The sequence below is a fragment of the Calliphora vicina genome, chromosome 5 (genome assembly GCF_958450345.1).
Source record: "Calliphora vicina chromosome 5, idCalVici1.1, whole genome shotgun sequence".
NCBI lineage: Eukaryota > Metazoa > Arthropoda > Insecta > Diptera > Calliphoridae > Calliphora > Calliphora vicina.
The window spans coordinates 110,539,603-110,558,233 of record NC_088784.1 but is presented as its reverse complement, the minus strand read 5'-3'; the positions used below and the strand labels follow the sequence as shown (position 1 = coordinate 110,558,233).

At 32.0% G+C, this 18,631-nt stretch overlaps 4 protein-coding genes across 4 annotated transcripts; all 4 read left to right on the top strand.

Annotated features, from left to right (window-relative positions):
- The first annotated feature begins 1,108 nt into the window (after nt 1–1,108).
- On the top strand, nt 1,109–5,469 carry LOC135961539 (mitochondrial sodium/calcium exchanger protein-like). Its single transcript, XM_065513042.1, has 9 exons — nt 1,109–1,162; nt 1,230–1,450; nt 1,520–1,848; nt 3,851–3,925; nt 4,019–4,054; nt 4,115–4,474; nt 4,545–4,663; nt 4,726–4,960; nt 5,028–5,469. Exons 1-9 carry the CDS (start codon nt 1,109–1,111, stop codon nt 5,315–5,317), a joined length of 1,719 nt encoding a protein of 572 aa, XP_065369114.1. The 3' UTR covers nt 5,318–5,469.
- Nucleotides 5,470–9,481: 4,012 nt separating this feature from the next.
- Nucleotides 9,482–11,982, top strand: LOC135961538 (uncharacterized). Its single transcript, XM_065513041.1, has 3 exons — nt 9,482–9,486; nt 10,093–10,467; nt 10,534–11,982. Exons 1-3 carry the CDS (start codon nt 9,482–9,484, stop codon nt 11,927–11,929), a joined length of 1,776 nt encoding a protein of 591 aa, XP_065369113.1. The 3' UTR covers nt 11,930–11,982.
- A 414-nt stretch (nt 11,983–12,396) lies between these two features.
- Nucleotides 12,397–17,253, top strand: LOC135960671 (uncharacterized). The gene is made up of 3 exons (XM_065512014.1): nt 12,397–12,775; nt 15,534–15,739; nt 15,808–17,253. The coding sequence occupies exons 1-3, from the start codon at nt 12,426–12,428 to the stop codon at nt 17,217–17,219; spliced, it is 1,968 nt and encodes a 655-aa protein (XP_065368086.1). The 5' UTR covers nt 12,397–12,425; the 3' UTR covers nt 17,220–17,253.
- Nucleotides 17,254–17,317: 64 nt separating this feature from the next.
- Nucleotides 17,318–17,898, top strand: LOC135960672 (uncharacterized). The gene is made up of 2 exons (XM_065512015.1): nt 17,318–17,473; nt 17,547–17,898. The coding sequence occupies exons 1-2, from the start codon at nt 17,404–17,406 to the stop codon at nt 17,846–17,848; spliced, it is 372 nt and encodes a 123-aa protein (XP_065368087.1). The 5' UTR covers nt 17,318–17,403; the 3' UTR covers nt 17,849–17,898.
- The last annotated feature ends 733 nt before the right edge of the window (nt 17,899–18,631 follow it).

Genomic DNA, 18,631 nt, shown 5'->3' with positions numbered 1-18,631 from the left:
TAAAGAAACATAAAAAGAAACAATTCATTTGAGTTGATTTGAAGTTGCAATAAATAACAAAATAGTAAAATTTCTGGAAATAAAGCGGAACGGAAACATGGGGTATGTAAACCATAAATAAATACTGGTACATCGGAAACTCTCCTGTCAAACACCTAACTCAGTAGATAAAAAAAAATATGTGAAAAGTAATTTTTTTCTACACCATTTCCAATTGTATTTCAGAAGTTTCTAATTGTATTTCAGAAATTTCCAATTGAATTTCAGAAATTTCTAATTATATTTCAGAAAATTCCAATTCAATTTCAGAAATTTCCATTTATATTTCAGAAATTTCCATTTATATTTCAGAAATTTCCAATTATATTTCAGAAATTTCTAATTATATTTCAGAATTTTCTAATTATATTTCAGAATATTCCAATTATATTTCAGAACTTTCTAATTTTATTTCAGAATTTTCCAATTGTATTTCAGAAATTTCCATTTGTATTTCAGAATTTTTAATTTATATTTAAAATGTTTCTAATTGTATTTCAGAATTTTCCAATTGTATTTCAGAATTTTCTATTTGTATTTCAGAAATATCCATTGGTATTGCTATTAGAATTTTCTGAAATACAAATGGATATTTCTGAAATACAATTGGAAAATTCTGAAATACAATTGGAAACTTTTTAAGTATAAAATAAAAATTCTGAAATACAAATGGAAATTTCTGAAATACAATTGGAAAATTCTGAAATACAATTGGAAATTTCTGAAATACAATTAGAAATTTCTGAAATATAAATGGAAAATTCTGAAATATAATTAGAAATTTCTGAAATATAATTGGAAATTTCTGAAATATAAATGGAAATTTCTGAAATATAAATGGAAATTTCTGAAATTGAATTGGAATTTTCTCAAATATAATTAGAAATTTCTGAAATACAATTAGAAACTTCTGAAATACAATTGGAAATGGTGTAGTTTCGGCTCGTACATATGTATGTATAATTGATGTAAACAAACAAAATTATGCTCATATTTCACTTTGAAATATGTAAATAAAAAATAATTAAATTATTATTTTAAAGAAAATTTCATAAATATTGAAACAAAAATGAATTCTTCTAAGGGACCTTATATTGAAGAATTCTCCACGTTTCGCAATTTTGTAAGTGCAAGACTGTGTGTTGAAGTGTCTCTTATATTTCCTATCATTTGTTTCCATTTCCTTTTAGTTAAGCTGCTCAAGTGTTCAGGACATTGAGTATGAATATCGCTGTGAATATGTGCGAAATACCGCCGAATGTCAAGATAAAGCTTATTTCTTCAATTACATTGAAATCATGTATTGCACTCTGGAGCCCAGCAGTGATGCTGAACTGTATGGCTGTTTGGTGTTGTTCATGTGCCTGGTGATTGTAATGTTTTTTATATTGGGTGCCACCGCTGATAAATTGTAGGTTTTTAATGTTAAAAAACAATTTTATCTGTTGGGTTTTAATTCCATTATGGTTTTCTGTTCAAGTTTCTGTCCTTCATTGGAAATGCTTTCAAAAGTAATGGGTTTAAGTGAACATTTGGCTGGTGTTACACTTTTGGCCTTTGGCAATGGTTCTCCAGATCTTTTTACAAGTCTGGCAGGTATAGATGATCCCACCACCACCATGTATTCAAATATTCTTAGTGCCGCCATTTTTGTCACGGCTTTTGTGAGTGGCGTCATTTGCATTATACGTCCCTTTCATATAAGTGCCAGTAATCTTTTGCGTGATACCACGTTCTTCATATTGGGCACTTTGTACATTGATTATGTTGTGGAAAGTGATAATTATGTTACGCGCTTGGAAGCCTTTTGTAAGTATGAAAAATGTTTGAAAGACATGATTGTATCCAACCATATTATGATACCATCTTTACCAGAATATGGTTGTTTAAAATCATGATAGGTGATTTAATTATATTATGGTTGTAGCACAATCATATTATGGTTGAGCGCAACCATATTATGGTTGTAGCAACACAACTATTTATATGTCATGTAACAATATTTTTCCATCGATTTTCAACGGTAGTTGAGCTGAGATTGCACTTTAGAGGTAACGGCAGCCAACCTTGGTTATTATTAACCATAATATTGTTTTGTTTGAGTTTTTTCTAGTTTCCGCTCTATGTCTGTTTCTCTATGATTTAACCATAGAGAAAATTGACAACAGAGTTAGGTCTTTGACAGGAGAGCTTTAGCTCTATGTATATTTCGCTATAGTTCAAATCATAGAGAATAGACTTAGAGCCGAAACTCTCCTAACCTAACTCAGTTGTCAGAACCCTAAGTGGTGAGAATGTATTAGTAGAAAAAACTATTATTGTTTTTGTTTTCACATTCACACCACTTAGGTTTCTGACAACTGAGTTAGGTCTTTGACAGGAGAGTTTACGCTCTGTGTCTATTCTCTATGGTTCAAATCATAGAGAAAACACATAGAGCTGAAACTCTCCTGTCAAAGACCTAACTCAGTTGACAAAAACCTAAGTGGTGAGAATGTATTAGTAAAAAAAAATATGTGAAAACAAAAACAACACTCGTATGTGTAACTTTTTTGAGTAATTTTTTTATTTCGAGTTTCCGCTCTATGTTCTCTATGGTTCAAATATTTAACAACATATGAGCGATCCTAAATTAGATTTTTTTTAAATATTTTCCTGAAGTTTGAGTTATTTCTTTGAGTTAAAAATTGTGTTCAATTCTGAAATTAATGTAATTTCTATTGTGAGTTTTACCGCATATTCGGCTTAGGATAAGGCCAAAAAAGTGGATGGTACATGACTTTTAAATTGAGCTGAAATTAAAATAACTTTTTTTCTGTTAATAGTACGTTCGGTTTTGATCTGAAAAAATCTAAATCTAAAAATGTTATCTTCAAAACGTGTATCCTAGCTTAATTATAGTAATGGCTTGCATTTACTGGATAACATATGTATATTCCAACATCAGCCACATAAAAATCTTGACCCGGTAGGTGTGAAAAGTCTTCCAGTACATAAGTTTCACCATTCATCACACAAGAGGTGTATTTTTTATAAAATTTTACCTCAATTTTTTTGATCGTTCTTTTGCTTCTAAGTTCTTTACCGCATTGTGATCTGGAACTTTATACGGCTTCAACCCAGCATTAGCTTTGGCTCTGGGCACAAAAGAATCAGCATTTAATTTCACGAGCTGCTTTTGTGATAGAAGTACTCGGTGCTTTTCGAAAGAGTTTGTCGACTTCTTTTGTTAGACCTTTTTTCTTCCTGATCCAGGTTTCCTTAAAAAAAGTTAAGGTATTTTTTCATATACTTTTTGAGGAGTTTTATTTTTCACGTCAGAAAATAAGACTCATTTTATGTAAATTGACACTTAAAGCTTGCCGCTGGTCAGATCATTACAAATTGTCATTAAAATAAAATCAATAAAGAAATATACTGAAAAAAGGTAGAAAATAAAAGAAAAGAGTTTTAATTTCTGACGGAAAAAATAAAACTCTTCAAATTACTTTTGTTTTATGACGGAAAAAATAAAACTCCTCAAATTAGTTTTTTTTCTGACATGAACGACTACTTAAATACTTTTTTAAGAGTTTCATGCGAACTTTTATTTTTACGTTGAAAAATAACTGTTAATTGAAAAGTTAAGATCATGTTTTTAAAATATCACCATAGATTCTCAAAGAACACGTCAATACGAATCTATTGGTATATAACAGTTGACTCTAACATATAGAGTTTTTGATTTCAAATTTTCTGGATAACCGTTATTAACGGTCCCTGTTTTTATAATATTAATTTGTTTCTTTAAATTATTTTCATAAAATTTCAGGCATTATATTTATATATATAATATATTTGGTGGTCATATTGTTAGAACAGTTTTTATTAAAACGCCGAGTCAATAGTAAGTACAATACAACATCAATTTAAAATTATTTCAAATATTTACATAATTTGTATTAAATACAAAATCTGATTTTATCAAACGTCCAAGTAGAAATGGAAAAATTAATGCTTAAAGGAACAATGTCGGGTAATCTAAAAAAATCTTATAAACTGAATATATAATAAAAATGTTTAATTAACCAACCAGTTGTAGAATTTAAAAATTATACCAGTTTACGCCAAGAGGCCAGCATTGATATATTAGCACGTGGTTCAAGAGCCACTATAAATATAGATGCCACACGTGAATCATTTTATGGTTATGATGTCAGTCGTAATAAAAATCTCTTCGGACAACTATTACAGGCGCTGAATCCCATAGACTCGGAAGAATGGTCGAAAGGTGGTTGGTTTAAAAGGACCATGATTTGTCTCAAGGCACCCATGATCTTTTTATTAACATTATTCATACCCATAGTCGACTATGAGCAGGAGAGGCATGGTTGGTGCAAACTATTAAACTGTATGCAAGTGGTAATATTGCCATTTACAACATTTCTTATAATTTGTAAGTTTACCCAAGTTGGATTAAAAGGGTACATAATAAATTAAAGAGATTATTCTATAATTTGATAAAGTTGAATTCAAAACTTGGCTGGGAGTTCCTATATGTTGCCATACCTTAATTTTTACCATTCCCCTGGCAATTTTAGCTTTTAATTCTACGCGCACTGATAAAGCTCCCAATTTTCATGTGGTATGTAAGATGCTAGCTACAGTGACCACATTTCCTTTCATGTCTTTTGCAACTTTTCAAAGGGTATTGGTTTTCTTTCCGCTTATGGTTCCATCTTTGTTATTTATTCGTGTGCCTCGGAAACTGTTGAGGTTTTGTATGTTTTGGGTTTGGTGATGAATTGCAGTAATTCCTTTCTGGGCTGCACTTTATTGGCTTGGGGCAATGGCATCGGAGACTTGATATCGAATGCAGCCTTGGCTCTGCATGGTTATCAAAAAATGGCTTTTGCAGCCTGCTATGGTGGTCCATTTTTTAGTAAGTATTACCGCAATAATAAAATTATTGTTGTCATTAATTATAACTATATATAAAACATTTCTAGATACTTTACTATGTTTGGGTCTGGTCTTACTTATCAAAACTATGCGCAGTGAAACAGGTCAGGTGCATATACCTGGAGGTCCCTTGGGTGAAAATTGTTTTATATTCATGACTATCCTACTATTCTGTACGTTGTTGTGGTCTATGACCACCAATTTTTATGTTCGCCGTTCAGTGGGTGTCTTCAGTATCCTGATGTACACTTTGTTCTTTTTATACACTATACTGGGTGAATTGGAGGTGATACAAACCTATGCGGAAGTTAGTGAATATGGATTTGATGATTTTTAAACCGTATTGTTGCGGATTTATAATTTTTGTGTTTTCATAATAATGAAATTAAATAATTTATTTGTATATTTGATCTAATTTTAATTTCTTTTTTGAAATCATGCTGAAAATCGTTATTATACCGTGATCAGATTTTTAATAAATAAATCATGTGCGAATCTATCCTGTTGAATCAAACTAGCTAAAGTGTATAAATTGAAAGGACTTCACACAAACATACATACTTTCATTTGGTAAAGAAAACAGCGGTAAAAAATTATTTATAAACACATTTCGTTCAATGTCAAATTAAATCTTTATGTTTTTATATATAAAAGAAAGCTAACAGCTGACCTTGATATTTTCTTACAAATCTACGAAAGAAATAAGTGAAACTGGTTTAAAAAAAAAAGAATACATGTCATTGCCAAAGGCCTACACACACATTTTAACATGTATGTTTGAAATACATTACCCTACAGTTCATGTGGTACTAGTTCCACAAATATGTTGGCCACTAAAAATAACCACTAGTTATCCAACAAGATTTAACACGTGCTTGTCATTTGAAAGATGCCAATTAGCAAACTATACATATGTTTTGCAAATAAATTTCAATATATAATGGGGGCTCATAGTTAAGGCTATAGCAATATATGGAGACAAATAGAAATTAAGACGCATATGTTACCGCATTTTTGAATATCGAAAAAGTACTTTATTTTTTGAATAAATGAAGATTCGGTTTTAAGTTTTTTTCAGTATTTGTTCAAACGACTCTTATATTCGAGGAAAACGCAACTACAGTCCAAATCTCATTAAATTATACCTTTTAAATAATTGCAGTGGATGTATCTAGTGCAATTTACAATGTCTACCTTTAAAACTGCAGGACATTTTCTATAAATAATACAACAATACATACAGTCTAACAAAGTTTGAAATCCTTTCTTTCATCTACCTTTTTTCCTATTTCTCTTCTACTTGTTCACCACTACTTTGGGGTCAACCATGAAATGGTTGTTGTAGTTTTTTTTTAGTCCAACAACCCATGTTTTTTTTCTCTAAATCATGAAGGAGGAGTAAAAGCTTGGTGAATTGTTTGTTTCTTTTATTGTGTATAACCTCCGGCACAGGATACAATCACTGTACAATTGGTATTATCAACAAACTGACTGTAACTTTCTGTATAAAATGTTTAGTGAACTAGAACAGAATAAATAAACTGACAGAATTTATACACTTTGGTCTGGATAAAACAATAAATTTTGAAATCCCCAAATGACTTGGCTTCTTTTAGTATTTCTTTGTATTCCATGAATGACAAGTTAACTTAACTATCAAGTAGGGTATTTGAAAGTCATTACAGTCTTTTTCTAATGTTGCTGTGATTTTTCTTTGGACATGTTTGAAAATAGAAATGGAAATGGTTTCGTTTTGCAAAATTCATTGCGTGCCACGCGAATATTTAATTAAGCGCCTTTTTGCTTTCTTTCCACTTGTAATAAAATATGTAAAAAAGGGAAATTTAATTTGCTTCTTAAAGTTGTTTGTTTCATTTACAGTGATTTTTTATGTTTATGTCCATTTTAAGCGCAAGGAATCAAGCAATAAATAAAACTATAAATGGAAAATTTATTTTTGGGATCTTTGGTTTTGACATGCAAATCGTAAAACCAGAAGTATTTTTAATTTTTTTTTTTTTTGTAATGAATACAAGGTCAGAACTTGTTATTAATTGAAAACAGTTTTATTAAATAGCAATAATAACAAAGAGAATTAATGAGCAATGTAAGTCAGTAAATATTTTTAGAATTAATTGGGAAAGAAAAAGAAATTAAAGATATATTGAAGACTTCACTTCGTGTTTTTTTTTTTGTACCTCAATTTAATATAGTAAATGTTCTAATGTCGCGTTCTTGTACCCTAATCGTCGTTTTATCAGTTCTAATCAAGTGGCTTACACTAAACACGTCAGTTTACGAGTACGATATCGTAAGTGTATCTAGTTTTAAAAATAAAAACACCAGAACTTCTTATTAACGAAATATGACTGATTTTAGATTTTTCATATAGAAATCGATATTTAGTGGGAAACATGAGTGATCACAGATTTTTGTCCTTTTTCTTCTAGGACGCCTTATTAACGAAATATCAGTGATTTTAGATTTTTCATATAAAAATCGATATTTGGTGGGAAATATGAGTGATCACAGATTTTTGTCCTTTTCCTTCTAGGACCTCTTATTAACGAAATATGACTGATTTTAGATTTTTCATATAAAAATCTATATTTAGTGGGAAATATGAGTGATCACAGATTTTTGTCCTTTTTCTTCTAGGACCTCTTATTAACGATATATGACTGATTTTAGATTTTTCATATAAAAATTGATATTTGGTGGGAAATATGAGTGATCACAGATTTTTGTCCTTTTCCTTCTAGGACGCCTTATTAACGAAATATCAGTGATTTTAGATTTTTCATATAAAAATCGATATTTGGTGGGAAATATGAGTGATCATAGATTTTTGTCCTTTTCCTTCTAGGACCTCTTATTAACGAAATATGACTGATTTTAGATTTTTCATATAAAAATCTATATTTAGTGGGAAATATGAGTGATCACAGATTTTTGCTCTTTTTCATCTAGAACCTCTTATTAACGAAATATCAGTGATTTTAGATTTTTCATATAAAAATCGATATTTGGTGGGAAATATGAGTGATCACAGATTTTTGTCCTTTTTCTTCTAGGACCTCTTATTAACGAAATATGACTGATTTTAGATTTTTCATATAAAAATCGATATTTGGTGGGAAATATGAGTGATCACAGATTATTGCCCTTTTTCTTCTAAGAACTCTTTTTAACGAAATATTAGTGATTTCAGATTTGGTGGGAAATATGAGTGATCACAGATTATTGTCCTTTTTCTTCTAAGGCCTCTTATTAACGAAATATCAGTGATTTTAGATTTTTCATATAAAAATCGATATTTGGTGGGAAATACGAGTGATCACAGATTATTGTCCTTTTTCATCTAGGACCTCTTATTATCGAAAAATAGTGATTTTAGATTTTTCATATAATCACAGATTACAGATTATTGTTGTTTTTCCTCTAGAACCTCTTATTAATAAATAAAAGCTTTTTAAAAAAAAACTTATTGGCAATTTCTCAAAAGTTCCTCATTTTCAGAATTAGGGCAATGAAACCCCACAGTGAAAGAAAACAATAAATTCGCAATTAAGCACCTTGATATTGTAGACTGTTACGACAAGGCAATTATGTTAAATATCCTTGCATATCCTTAAACGTAGACATTAAAGCTATTTCTCAAAAGACAACAAAAAAAAACTAAAGGAATTTTTAGTTGTAAACAATTCTGGGAAGTAAACAACTACAAATCATAACACTTCGTTTGGCATTCGATTGAAAGACGAAAAACAAGTTAAACATTTTGCTTGTATGTATAGGGGGATTCATTTAGAGGTTTTTTTTTTGTTTGTATTATTTTTTTTATCGGTCCATATTTGATCATAGCCCCCATATTATTATGCTCTAGCAATTTGAATTTGAATGAAATTATCTTTAAAAAATAAATATCAGAATTTGGTCTTTCTTCCATTTTAAGTTCTTTTATTTAAAATTAAAAAAGTAACCCCTCTAAATTAACACCCTTTATGAGGGAATAACAAGTAACAATTTAAATTGTTTACTAAGTTGTGCTAAGCAACAGCACAACAACTACTAGAAAATACTAGTGTTTATTGAATTGTAATATCAGTGAAGGAACAACTTCTATGATATTATACTTACACTACTGCTTATTTGCGTAGAGTAGCTGCTTACCAAACTGCTTACAGAAGACATTATTTCTGTTAGTTTTGTCTCACCTATAGGTCTTCGTTAAAGAGCTTCTTTTATATCATACAGTTCTTAGTCGGGAAGTTTCGGGAATTTTCTAAAACTTCAGTATTATTTCCGCACAGATAAAAGAGTATTTTACTGTAGCCAATCAAATGATCCGATTATATTCATAAATTTTTTCGATACTAGCAACAGAATGTTAGGTGACACAGAAGAATTACGATTTAAATAATCCAACTAGAAGAAAGAAGAATTAGGTCATTTAGACTGAATCATTTGATAAGCAATAAATTCGGTTATGACAACTATAATGATGTATTTTCCCTGTGTGACAGAATCAGAAAAATATTGTATATAAAAAAGCAAATTAACATTTATGGGATGTTGACATAAAATTTGATCTTATTCAATTCCTCCGTAGTGTCGTTTTATGTATGTAAACTGTAAAAATGTAGTACGTTTAAACCATGTATTATAACGTATGTATTATACGTATTTTGATTACTAAGCCAACATGTTATTATGTGTACCTAATACTAAATATGGATGAATGAACGAATGGAGTCATGTCGACATGGCTGTCTGACTGACTGTCTGTCTGTTTGCCGTCTTTTATTTTGAGCATTTTGAATGTTCCTAAATGAATTTACATTATAGGAAAACATGCAAAAAATTCCTTTATAATGAAGGGAATACATATAACTAATAATGTATGTATTACTGTGTGATTTGTTACTTGTAGTAGAAAAATGGCAAGACATTTTGAAAACTAAAGAGAGCGTTAGTAACGTCGTTTGCTAATAAATAATTTGTTAGTTGTTCTTGAACTTTGGGAAAAGTTAGACGTGGTCGGGATAGCATAAGCAAAACACACCAGTGAAGTTTATAAGCATTTCTCTTTTCTTATTAAATTTATTGCAGATTCAACATTGACAGTGATCGTTTATCGTTTTCCGAACCAGATTTGCCAGCATCGCTGAAACATTTGGATCGTTTTGCCATTAAACATCCGCACGAATATATCACGGTCGATGAGCTGAAGTTTTATAGAAGACGTAGACCACCAGAACATTTAACCAAAAGCCATATATGTCTGAAAGATTTGAAGAATGATTTAGTGCTTCCTTTTAGTCCCTTAAAGTCGGAATATAGAAGGAGTTATCTTGACATAGAGCTACCACTAAGAACTCTATCGCTAAGAAGAGCCACCTCTTTGCGTTTGGAAGGTTTGATGCCATTGAATAGATCAGAACACCAAGATCGTTATCTGTGGTTTACACCAGAAGTTTCTAGAAGGTTGGAAAGTAACGCACAATACTCTATCGCTTTTAATACTTTATTTTTGTTTATTGTTTTTATTAGCTGCCGTTCATATCCCATGAAAAAACCTGAAAGTCTACGTTTAGCTGGCGATTTTGACATGGAACCAGAATATCGTTCATCCTATATAATGCATCCCATGGTAGACCGCGCCACCAAGATTCTACCCCGAGAAATGTTCAGTTTACAATCTCCTGTTAAGGCGAATAAAACAGCAACAAAGTCATCGGTTGACATTGAATTAATTCAAAAAGTAAATGAAGATAAAGCACAACGCGAAAAGGCCAGTGATTTACAACAGGAGTGTCATTTGCAGAGAAGAGCCCTCACCGATGACTATCAGTTTAATGTTTCACCCTCCGAATATCAAAGGCAATTTGTGCCACAACTAATTGAGAAGGCTCACTCCATACCACAAATAAGCCATATTAAAATGCAGGGCGATTTCCATACCATACCCGAGTATCAAGACAGTTTTAAGATGTATGCCAACTATGCTAAACCCATGCCTATTATAAAAACTGACAATTTACGCATGTCGGGTTCGGAAATTCAGACAAATTCCCATGAAGATTCCAAAACTATGCCAGAGTATCGTGAGAAATTCCACGATCTACCGAAAGAGGTGGTAAAAGAGAAATCTTTGAAAACAGAAGACCATTTAAGACCGCATGGAGAATTTTCAAAAGATGTGCCAGAATATTATGAGAGCTTCCGTGATCCCCAAGTCAGACAATTGCCCGAAAAGGGTAAATGCCGTGAACCTTACCTTCATTTGAAGGGAAAACTCGAATTTAATCCGGAATATAGAAATACATATTTAAATTTTCCGCGCTCCAGACCGATAGTACCAAAACCTACTTCCACTTTTCGTTTACCCACCTCTAATACCACCACCACTACCACAAACTCTTCCCGCAATAGATCTTCAGTTTCACCACGAAAATATCAACAAGATGCATTAAACTCAACAACCAGTGTTGTAGAACCAGAAACTGATATCACAATAACACCAGAATACCGTAGAGCTTGTTATAACTATCAGATTCGCGAAAGATCACCAAAACAAAAAGCCGTCATAGAGACTCCAAAGCCCAAAGATGGCAAGAAATTTCATCGTAAATCGGTTTCACCTCAATATCCAAAAAACACCACTGCCTTTAACCGTCAACGCCGAACTTTGGCATTGGAGTCGCCACAATCTTCTTCGCCCGGCCTCGAAAATATCAGACAACAAAAGACACCTAAGTTTGGTAGACGCGCTGCTGGATCGGTTTTAAAGAATGCGGAAAATTGTCGTGCAAACACTTCGATTATAGAGGGCAATCCCAAGTATACCATGACACAGCGTAAAGATGCCTTCAATTCGGAAAATATACATGATTCGTTTGTTGTTTTGGAAAACAAACCCTGTAAGCGTTCCCACTGGATGAAATAGTATTAAGAGAAATTTGACAAATTAATAAAACAAGAATTTTTGAGTGCAATTAAACTAAACACTTCTATTCTATAATAAAAAAAAAACATCTTCACTTTTTTGAAATCTTTACCTTGGTTTGCATTCTATTAACTAACATAAAACCCAGAAAGATGCGTTAATGCGTTAGTAGGTGAGTTTCATTCAACCAATGCCGTCCTTAAAGCAACTCATGACGAATGCAAAACATAATTATATGATAAAAAAAATATATAAACAAAAACTCAAGAAATATAAACAAATAACTTTGTAGGTAATACCCTCGAACAGCTAGTTAGTTTATTATCTTATCAGTTGTGGCGATGAGAGAGTCTACAATTCATTACCTCCATCCCCACAGTGTGCTTTGCACAACTGACTCATGTTGATAGTAATTCAGTTGTTTTAAGAATTTCGCAAACCTAACATGGCATTTAAATCGGTATAGTGGAGAATACGTAAATAAATTAAAGACATTATGGACCCAGAGCATGCCTGTAGTCCACCACATCATATATTAGGTTTAACGATACGTTCGCGTACCCGCATTTATGTTTCCTACATCATACCCAATGTACTCGAATTGCTTGTTTATATTGTGCAAATTGTGGCCGATGGTGCTGTCAGTTACCAACATTTTAAATCACATCAATCGGATTTTGGCTGGGGCACTCTTAGCCTGATATTGGTACCACCCGTTGTTACCTGTATTTTAGTTTTAAGTTCAGAAAGTCAATGGATTAAACCTAAACAAAATGGTACTCGTGTGAAATTTGTTTGTATGCAACTTTTGCAGATGGTCTTGTTTCCATTCTTTGTGATTTATCGGTGAGTTTGAAGGGCAAGAAATGATAACAAATGTACTTAATATACATTAACTTTAGTTTGATTACATTCATAATTTATCTTTTACAACGGAAATCGGTGCTTTTTATGTGTTATACGAGGGTAGTTCGTTTAGAATACAGTTGGAGTTGAATGTTTCTACTATGAAGAGTCAGACATATCCAACGTGATACTTGTATTGTTTAGAGGAGTTATGAAATGGTTCATTTGGTTTTCAATGAAATTTTCTTAAAGGAGTATAAAAAATTACACGTCTATGTTGTAATTGTGGAAACAACTGTGGATTTCGAATTAGAAAATATCTGTTTTAGAATATCGCATTTGAGTTATCATATGATGAGCAAAATGTATAAAAAGTATTTGTGAATACTGCATCAAGCGGCATAATTGTACCGCTCGAGTATGATCGAGTATGAATAACCTTCTGTTTTCTCAATGAGTTTCCATTGAAGGAAGAGTTGTGTATGTCATTCTGATGGCGCCGAATGTAACGACTGGGTTATCCGAAAATAACGTACTGTTTCGTTATGTAACGAAACTGAAGATCTATTATGTTATGTGTGTAATAATTTGAGCTGTTAAGCGAAACTTAAGGTAAGGTCACACATGGCAAATATTTGCTCAAAAAAGCTTAACCAATTTTTTTTGGAACAAATTTGTTTGACGTGTTTACTCTTACAAGTCTTTTGTAAGATCAAACAGTATCAAATAAAATAAAACTACATTTTTTGTTATGAATCATTCTAAGTAAAATAAGTCTTTGAAATAAATAAAATAATTCAAATGTATTTTATTTAGTGGTTACGTCTTTTTCGTCAACTATTTATCATGTGTGACCCTACATTTATAATTACCTTTTTAAGTGACATCTGCTAACAATGTTTAAAATTTAGAAATAGCAGAATAATAATGCTAACATCGTCCGTTATTTTGGGGAAGAGGGATAATTCTCCAGAAGTAGTGATTTTACCTACAAGTTAGAGCAGGGACGTTTTTTTTTTTAATTTATTAGTAAAAAAAATTGTATACCAATTTTTACAAAAAAAAAAAATTCAGCTTAAAAACTATTTTTCCCAATTTTGACCCATTGTAGGTCCAACTTACTTTGGCCTTTGAAATATCTATTATTGGATATCCATATTGTCTATATTAATGGCTTAGTAATTCAGATATAGATCAATATTAGGTAAAAATCATTACATCTCAGCCATTTGTGGGCCCATTATCTCGATTTTAAATAGCAACCGAGCCGGGAGAATTTCCGATATATTGATGTATGGATCATATATGTAAGTTATTTGGGGGCTTCGTAGCCCCCAGTTGATTTCAACATACAGACGGACATATCGACTCCACTATCTATAACGATCCAAAATACATTAGTGGGGTCGCAAATGAAAAATGTTGAAATTAAAAACGGAATGACAAACTTGCCACACCTTGCCACTCATGGTGTTGTGTATAAAAAGAAAAATATAAAATAAATTTTACTATATTTTCCCCCTCCAAATAGTTGACCTGGATCCGTGGCTGATTGAAGGTCACCACTAGTTACTCAATTTGCTACTTTAATAGTTATTTTTAACCCTAGATATATTACAAAGAAACTGTCTGAATGCATGAGATTCACATACTGGTGACATTGAGTCAGTTACTTTACTAGCTACTTTAATTGGCTACTTGAATAGATATATAGCAAATTCGTGTCCTAGTCGCAAGCTAATTGACCCCAAATAGTCATTACAAAAAAAACATCTCCTAGTGCTCAACCCTTCCAGATACCATCTACAAAGAGACAGTCTAATTGTCCGTTCTTAGTAGTTGACTAGTGCTCATGGAGCTCACGTATGAGTTACAAAGAGACAGTTCCATAGAACAGTCAAATTACCAATGCCAAATAGTCTACAGGATAAAAGTTTATAGAATGGTTATTTTAATTCAGTATAATGATAGCTGATTCGATAATAAAATATTTGTAGGATGTAAATAACCTGTCTTTAAAACAAGCGCCGATTAGAAATGTAAATAATTTCGTGAAAAGAAGCATCAGAGATATTTGTTGAAAACGAAAGTTCTTGCTAGATTACCTGCGATGTATAAAGTAACCAATTGACTTACAAAATGACCCAGAATATATAAATTGGAGTAAGCCAAGTGTTCAGAAATTTTACTGTGAAAATTACTGTCTATGAGGAATAAATTGACTACTTATAAAACTGCTGGGTATAATTGTTCAATATAAATATAAACAAAAGTTAACCGGGATTGAGAAAGATTTGAATGTAGAGAAGCTGACTTTTGAATGAGGACTTGCTCCACATCTTCGTTCAAAATGTAGGTTCTCTATTTTCAACTCTTCTCAGACGAAGTAAAATTCTCGATTCATACGAGTATGTTATATAATTATCACTTTAAAAACTTAAGCCTAGTACTCTGTTCATATTTGCGAAAAATTATGGTTTTTTCATGCGAAAAATTGTATATGCTGTTTGACAGTTTTAATTTCGTGCGAAAGAAGTGCTGCTTATGTTATTTCGTGTGGAAAAATAAGTTTGCCAGATGTATTTCACATGTTTTCCACAATAAAAACAGAGTACTGCTTTTGCGAAATTATTTCGCATATATTTCATTCCAAATATTTTATATGTAGTTTGACAGCATTTCGCACGGAATTTTGAACAGAGTACCTAGCTTTAGGGACAAATTATGTCTATTTTTGTTACAACTTGAATTGTTACAGCTCTGCAAAACTTGTATTTTGGTCTATTGAAGCACTATTTCACGATGATGATGACGAGGCGCGTATGGAGTGTTTAGAGAAAGCTGAAGAATGCTCCACATGCGAGCTTTATCGTTTAGTGCAGGCCTATGGACAATCGGCCCCTCAAATAATACTCCAGCTATTTCACATGCTGACACAAGATCTATTTAGAAACTTTCAGACTAGTAAGTTAAAATATAACTGAATTCAAAAACGAATTAAAATTAAACCATGCTTTACTACTGTATTACAGCAAATGTACAGGCGATTAGTTTGGTATTCTCGGCCATAGATTTGGCCTCAATTACCACCACCTATCAACGTTTCGAGAGCCAAAAGCAAGTGGGTCGCCATTATCCCTGGTCAACGCAGCAACAGAAACAAGAGAGTCGTTTAAAAATTGAGAAAAATAAATGTTTAAAGGAGGAGTGCATACGCAAGAAACGAGATTCGGAACGTACTCTTAATAAATTTCCCGAGTCGGACAAAATTATGAAAAATTTTATGGAACGAAATGAAAACAATGTTACCGATAACCAACTTATACAAGACAACAAGAATATTAAAGCCGATAGTCAGGAGAGCTTAATTCAAGTCTCCGAACCTATAAGCCATACAGTGCAGGTACATGGCTATGATGAGTTAGACAATGAGGCAGGAGATGAGCAAACAGCTTTATTAGCAACACATTTAACGGATGATGATAAAATCAAAACCAAACCTTTGTTACAGTTAAATGTTAAAGAATGTCCGCCTAGCTTAGAGGAATTTGATCAAGTGCCTAATACTCCACCACCTTTGCCACCGAAAGAAACCAGATTTGATCCTCCAGATGATCGCGATATAACTGATGGACCACAATTAAGAACTCAAACATCTACCCAAAGTAGTAATGAAGCCAATAAAAGACGTTCCAGAGCCTTTTCTCAGCTAGAAACTTTTAGGGACATGTTGCTTATGAATGCCCAGCTTTATATAAAAGATAATGTACCCAGACCACCTAAAATGCTCATTAAACGAGTAGAAGAAAGCAACAACCCAGGCAAAACTCCACCACAGTCCCCTCAAGATGTAGTTGATTTTTTCTTACCACGTCCCACAAAAGTGGTAAATGGCATACATCAAGATGACTTTGCCGCCAAATCTATAGCATTTTTCGGTTGGATAGCATTTATCGTTATGCGTATGCTTTCCCTATCGGCCTTTTGTGTGTTCTTTCCAAAGGCATTTCTCATCATTATGGGTGTACATTATCTCATAATGTTGGCCGCTTTGTATATGGAATCGCGCTTCCAAGGAAAACTCAACAGAACCTTCTTTTACTTCTTGCTGGCCTATGTTTATATCTATGTTTTGCTTGAATTTCGAGTAAAATTCAAACACGTACGCCTCTGGTTTGTAGGTTATTTTTTGCTTTCGATGGTTGAAAATCTAACCATGACCATGATATGGTATGCTCGTGAAGAATTTGAATCGTGGTGGTTTGGCTTCATATTCGAGGGCATCATCTATAGTGGCATATTGTTTGTGGCCACCATTATAGTTTATTATTTTATATTAAAACCTAAAGATGTGATACTCTTAGTGGAAGATGAGAATGTCGAACAAAATCAACAGCAAGAAAATGAAACGAATGCAACTGCAACTACGACAACCGATAGATAATTAATCGTTAATAACAAGATACACAAATATTTATTACCATGGTAGCACATATTTATTAGAAATTAAAACATTTACATGGCAATCGTTTTACAAAGAAAATTTTGTTTTATTGAGAAAAACAAATTTAGGAAATCACATTTTATTTGTTATTGTCCAGTTACATACTTACAGAAAGAGAGAGACCATGTGCGATCGTAATAATTTTAGCGAAATGAAGGATAATTATAAAAGTCCTAAATTGAAAAAACCTACAGGTGCCTACATAAAATTAAAAATAAACGATAGTTTACAACTAATTATTACGCCTTTATATTCTGCCATTTCCAGCCACACGTACTCGCCGATTTGAACAATTCCTTTGGCAGGAACTCTACGATGAATACATACGCCACAACGAACGTTTAATGAATCCTCAAATTGATAAATCAAACAGCGAATACTATGACGAATTTTGCAAGGACATGCCTCCCGTGAATGAGGCTGCCAAAGAAGCTGTTATGAATCGACATCCTTTATATTGCACTACTGCCATTACACTATGGAATCAAACTGGCGACATAACGAAAGATTTTAAAAAGCGTTATTCTATAACACGTCCGGTTGAAGATCAAATCGAACAGTTTGGTTGATCAATAGTTTTTTAAATTAAATATGAAAAATGAAATTTTAGAAAAAAATAAATTACACACATACATATGTATATTGAAGACAATACAACAATTTGTATTCTTGAAACTGTTAGCAAATTGGAAGTAAAGAATGAAGAAAAAATCGATTTAGTCCCGATTGGTCCGATTTTTGATCATCTCTAAATCGAGTCTGCTATCTAGTATAAGGATCCAGAATATACTATATATGTACATAAGGTAGCAAGTGAATATTGCAGAAATTACAAACGGAATGACAAACCTACATATATATCGTTACCTTAATATATAAAGGCCAGTTGGATCATTTTCCATTCCATTGAATCAATTAAATAGCTTTATTACGAAATAGCTGGAATCGCGATGAGGAGCATTTCATTAAAGAATCGGAATTTATTTTTTTTTAATTTTTGTCTCAACTGAACAGTGAATTAAAAACGAACTAGAATAAAAGTCAATAACAAAATGAATTCATTCAATAATTTTAATTCATGATGAATTCATTAAAATTTTAACTAAATTCATATTTTGAGCACACTGAATGCATTCAAGAATTTTTAATTCATGATGAATTCATTCATATTTTAATGCAGTTTAATTCATTGTTTTGATAAAATTAATGCATACAAAAACTACAATTCATTACATAAATGATTGAAAGATTCATTAAAAACTGTTAATGAATATGGGGACTATTATATAAAAACAAGTGATGCCAAAAGTGACATGATTTTTCAATTCCATGATTCTGGAGTTTAAAACTAT

Bases quoted from the DNA above. Each gene is read 5' to 3' on its own strand.
- LOC135961538 (XM_065513041.1), top strand. The intron at 10,468-10,533 runs GTTGGAAAGTAA...TGTTTTTATTAG, and splicing joins ACACCAGAAGTTTCTAGAAG to CTGCCGTTCATATCCCATGA.
- LOC135960671 (XM_065512014.1), top strand. From the start codon at position 12,426: ATGGACCCAGAGCATGCCTGTAGTCCACCACATCATATATTAGGTTTA. The intron at 12,776-15,533 runs GTGAGTTTGAAG...GAATTGTTACAG, and splicing joins CCATTCTTTGTGATTTATCG to CTCTGCAAAACTTGTATTTT. The intron at 15,740-15,807 runs GTAAGTTAAAAT...ACTGTATTACAG, and splicing joins ATTTAGAAACTTTCAGACTA to CAAATGTACAGGCGATTAGT.
- LOC135960672 (XM_065512015.1), top strand. From the start codon at position 17,404: ATGTGCGATCGTAATAATTTTAGCGAAATGAAGGATAATTATAAAAGT. The intron at 17,474-17,546 runs GTGCCTACATAA...TGCCATTTCCAG, and splicing joins TAAATTGAAAAAACCTACAG to CCACACGTACTCGCCGATTT.
- LOC135961539 (XM_065513042.1), top strand. From the start codon at position 1,109: ATGAATTCTTCTAAGGGACCTTATATTGAAGAATTCTCCACGTTTCGC. The intron at 1,451-1,519 runs GTAGGTTTTTAA...TTTCTGTTCAAG, and splicing joins GGTGCCACCGCTGATAAATT to TTTCTGTCCTTCATTGGAAA. The intron at 1,849-3,850 runs GTAAGTATGAAA...ATAAAATTTCAG, and splicing joins TACGCGCTTGGAAGCCTTTT to GCATTATATTTATATATATA.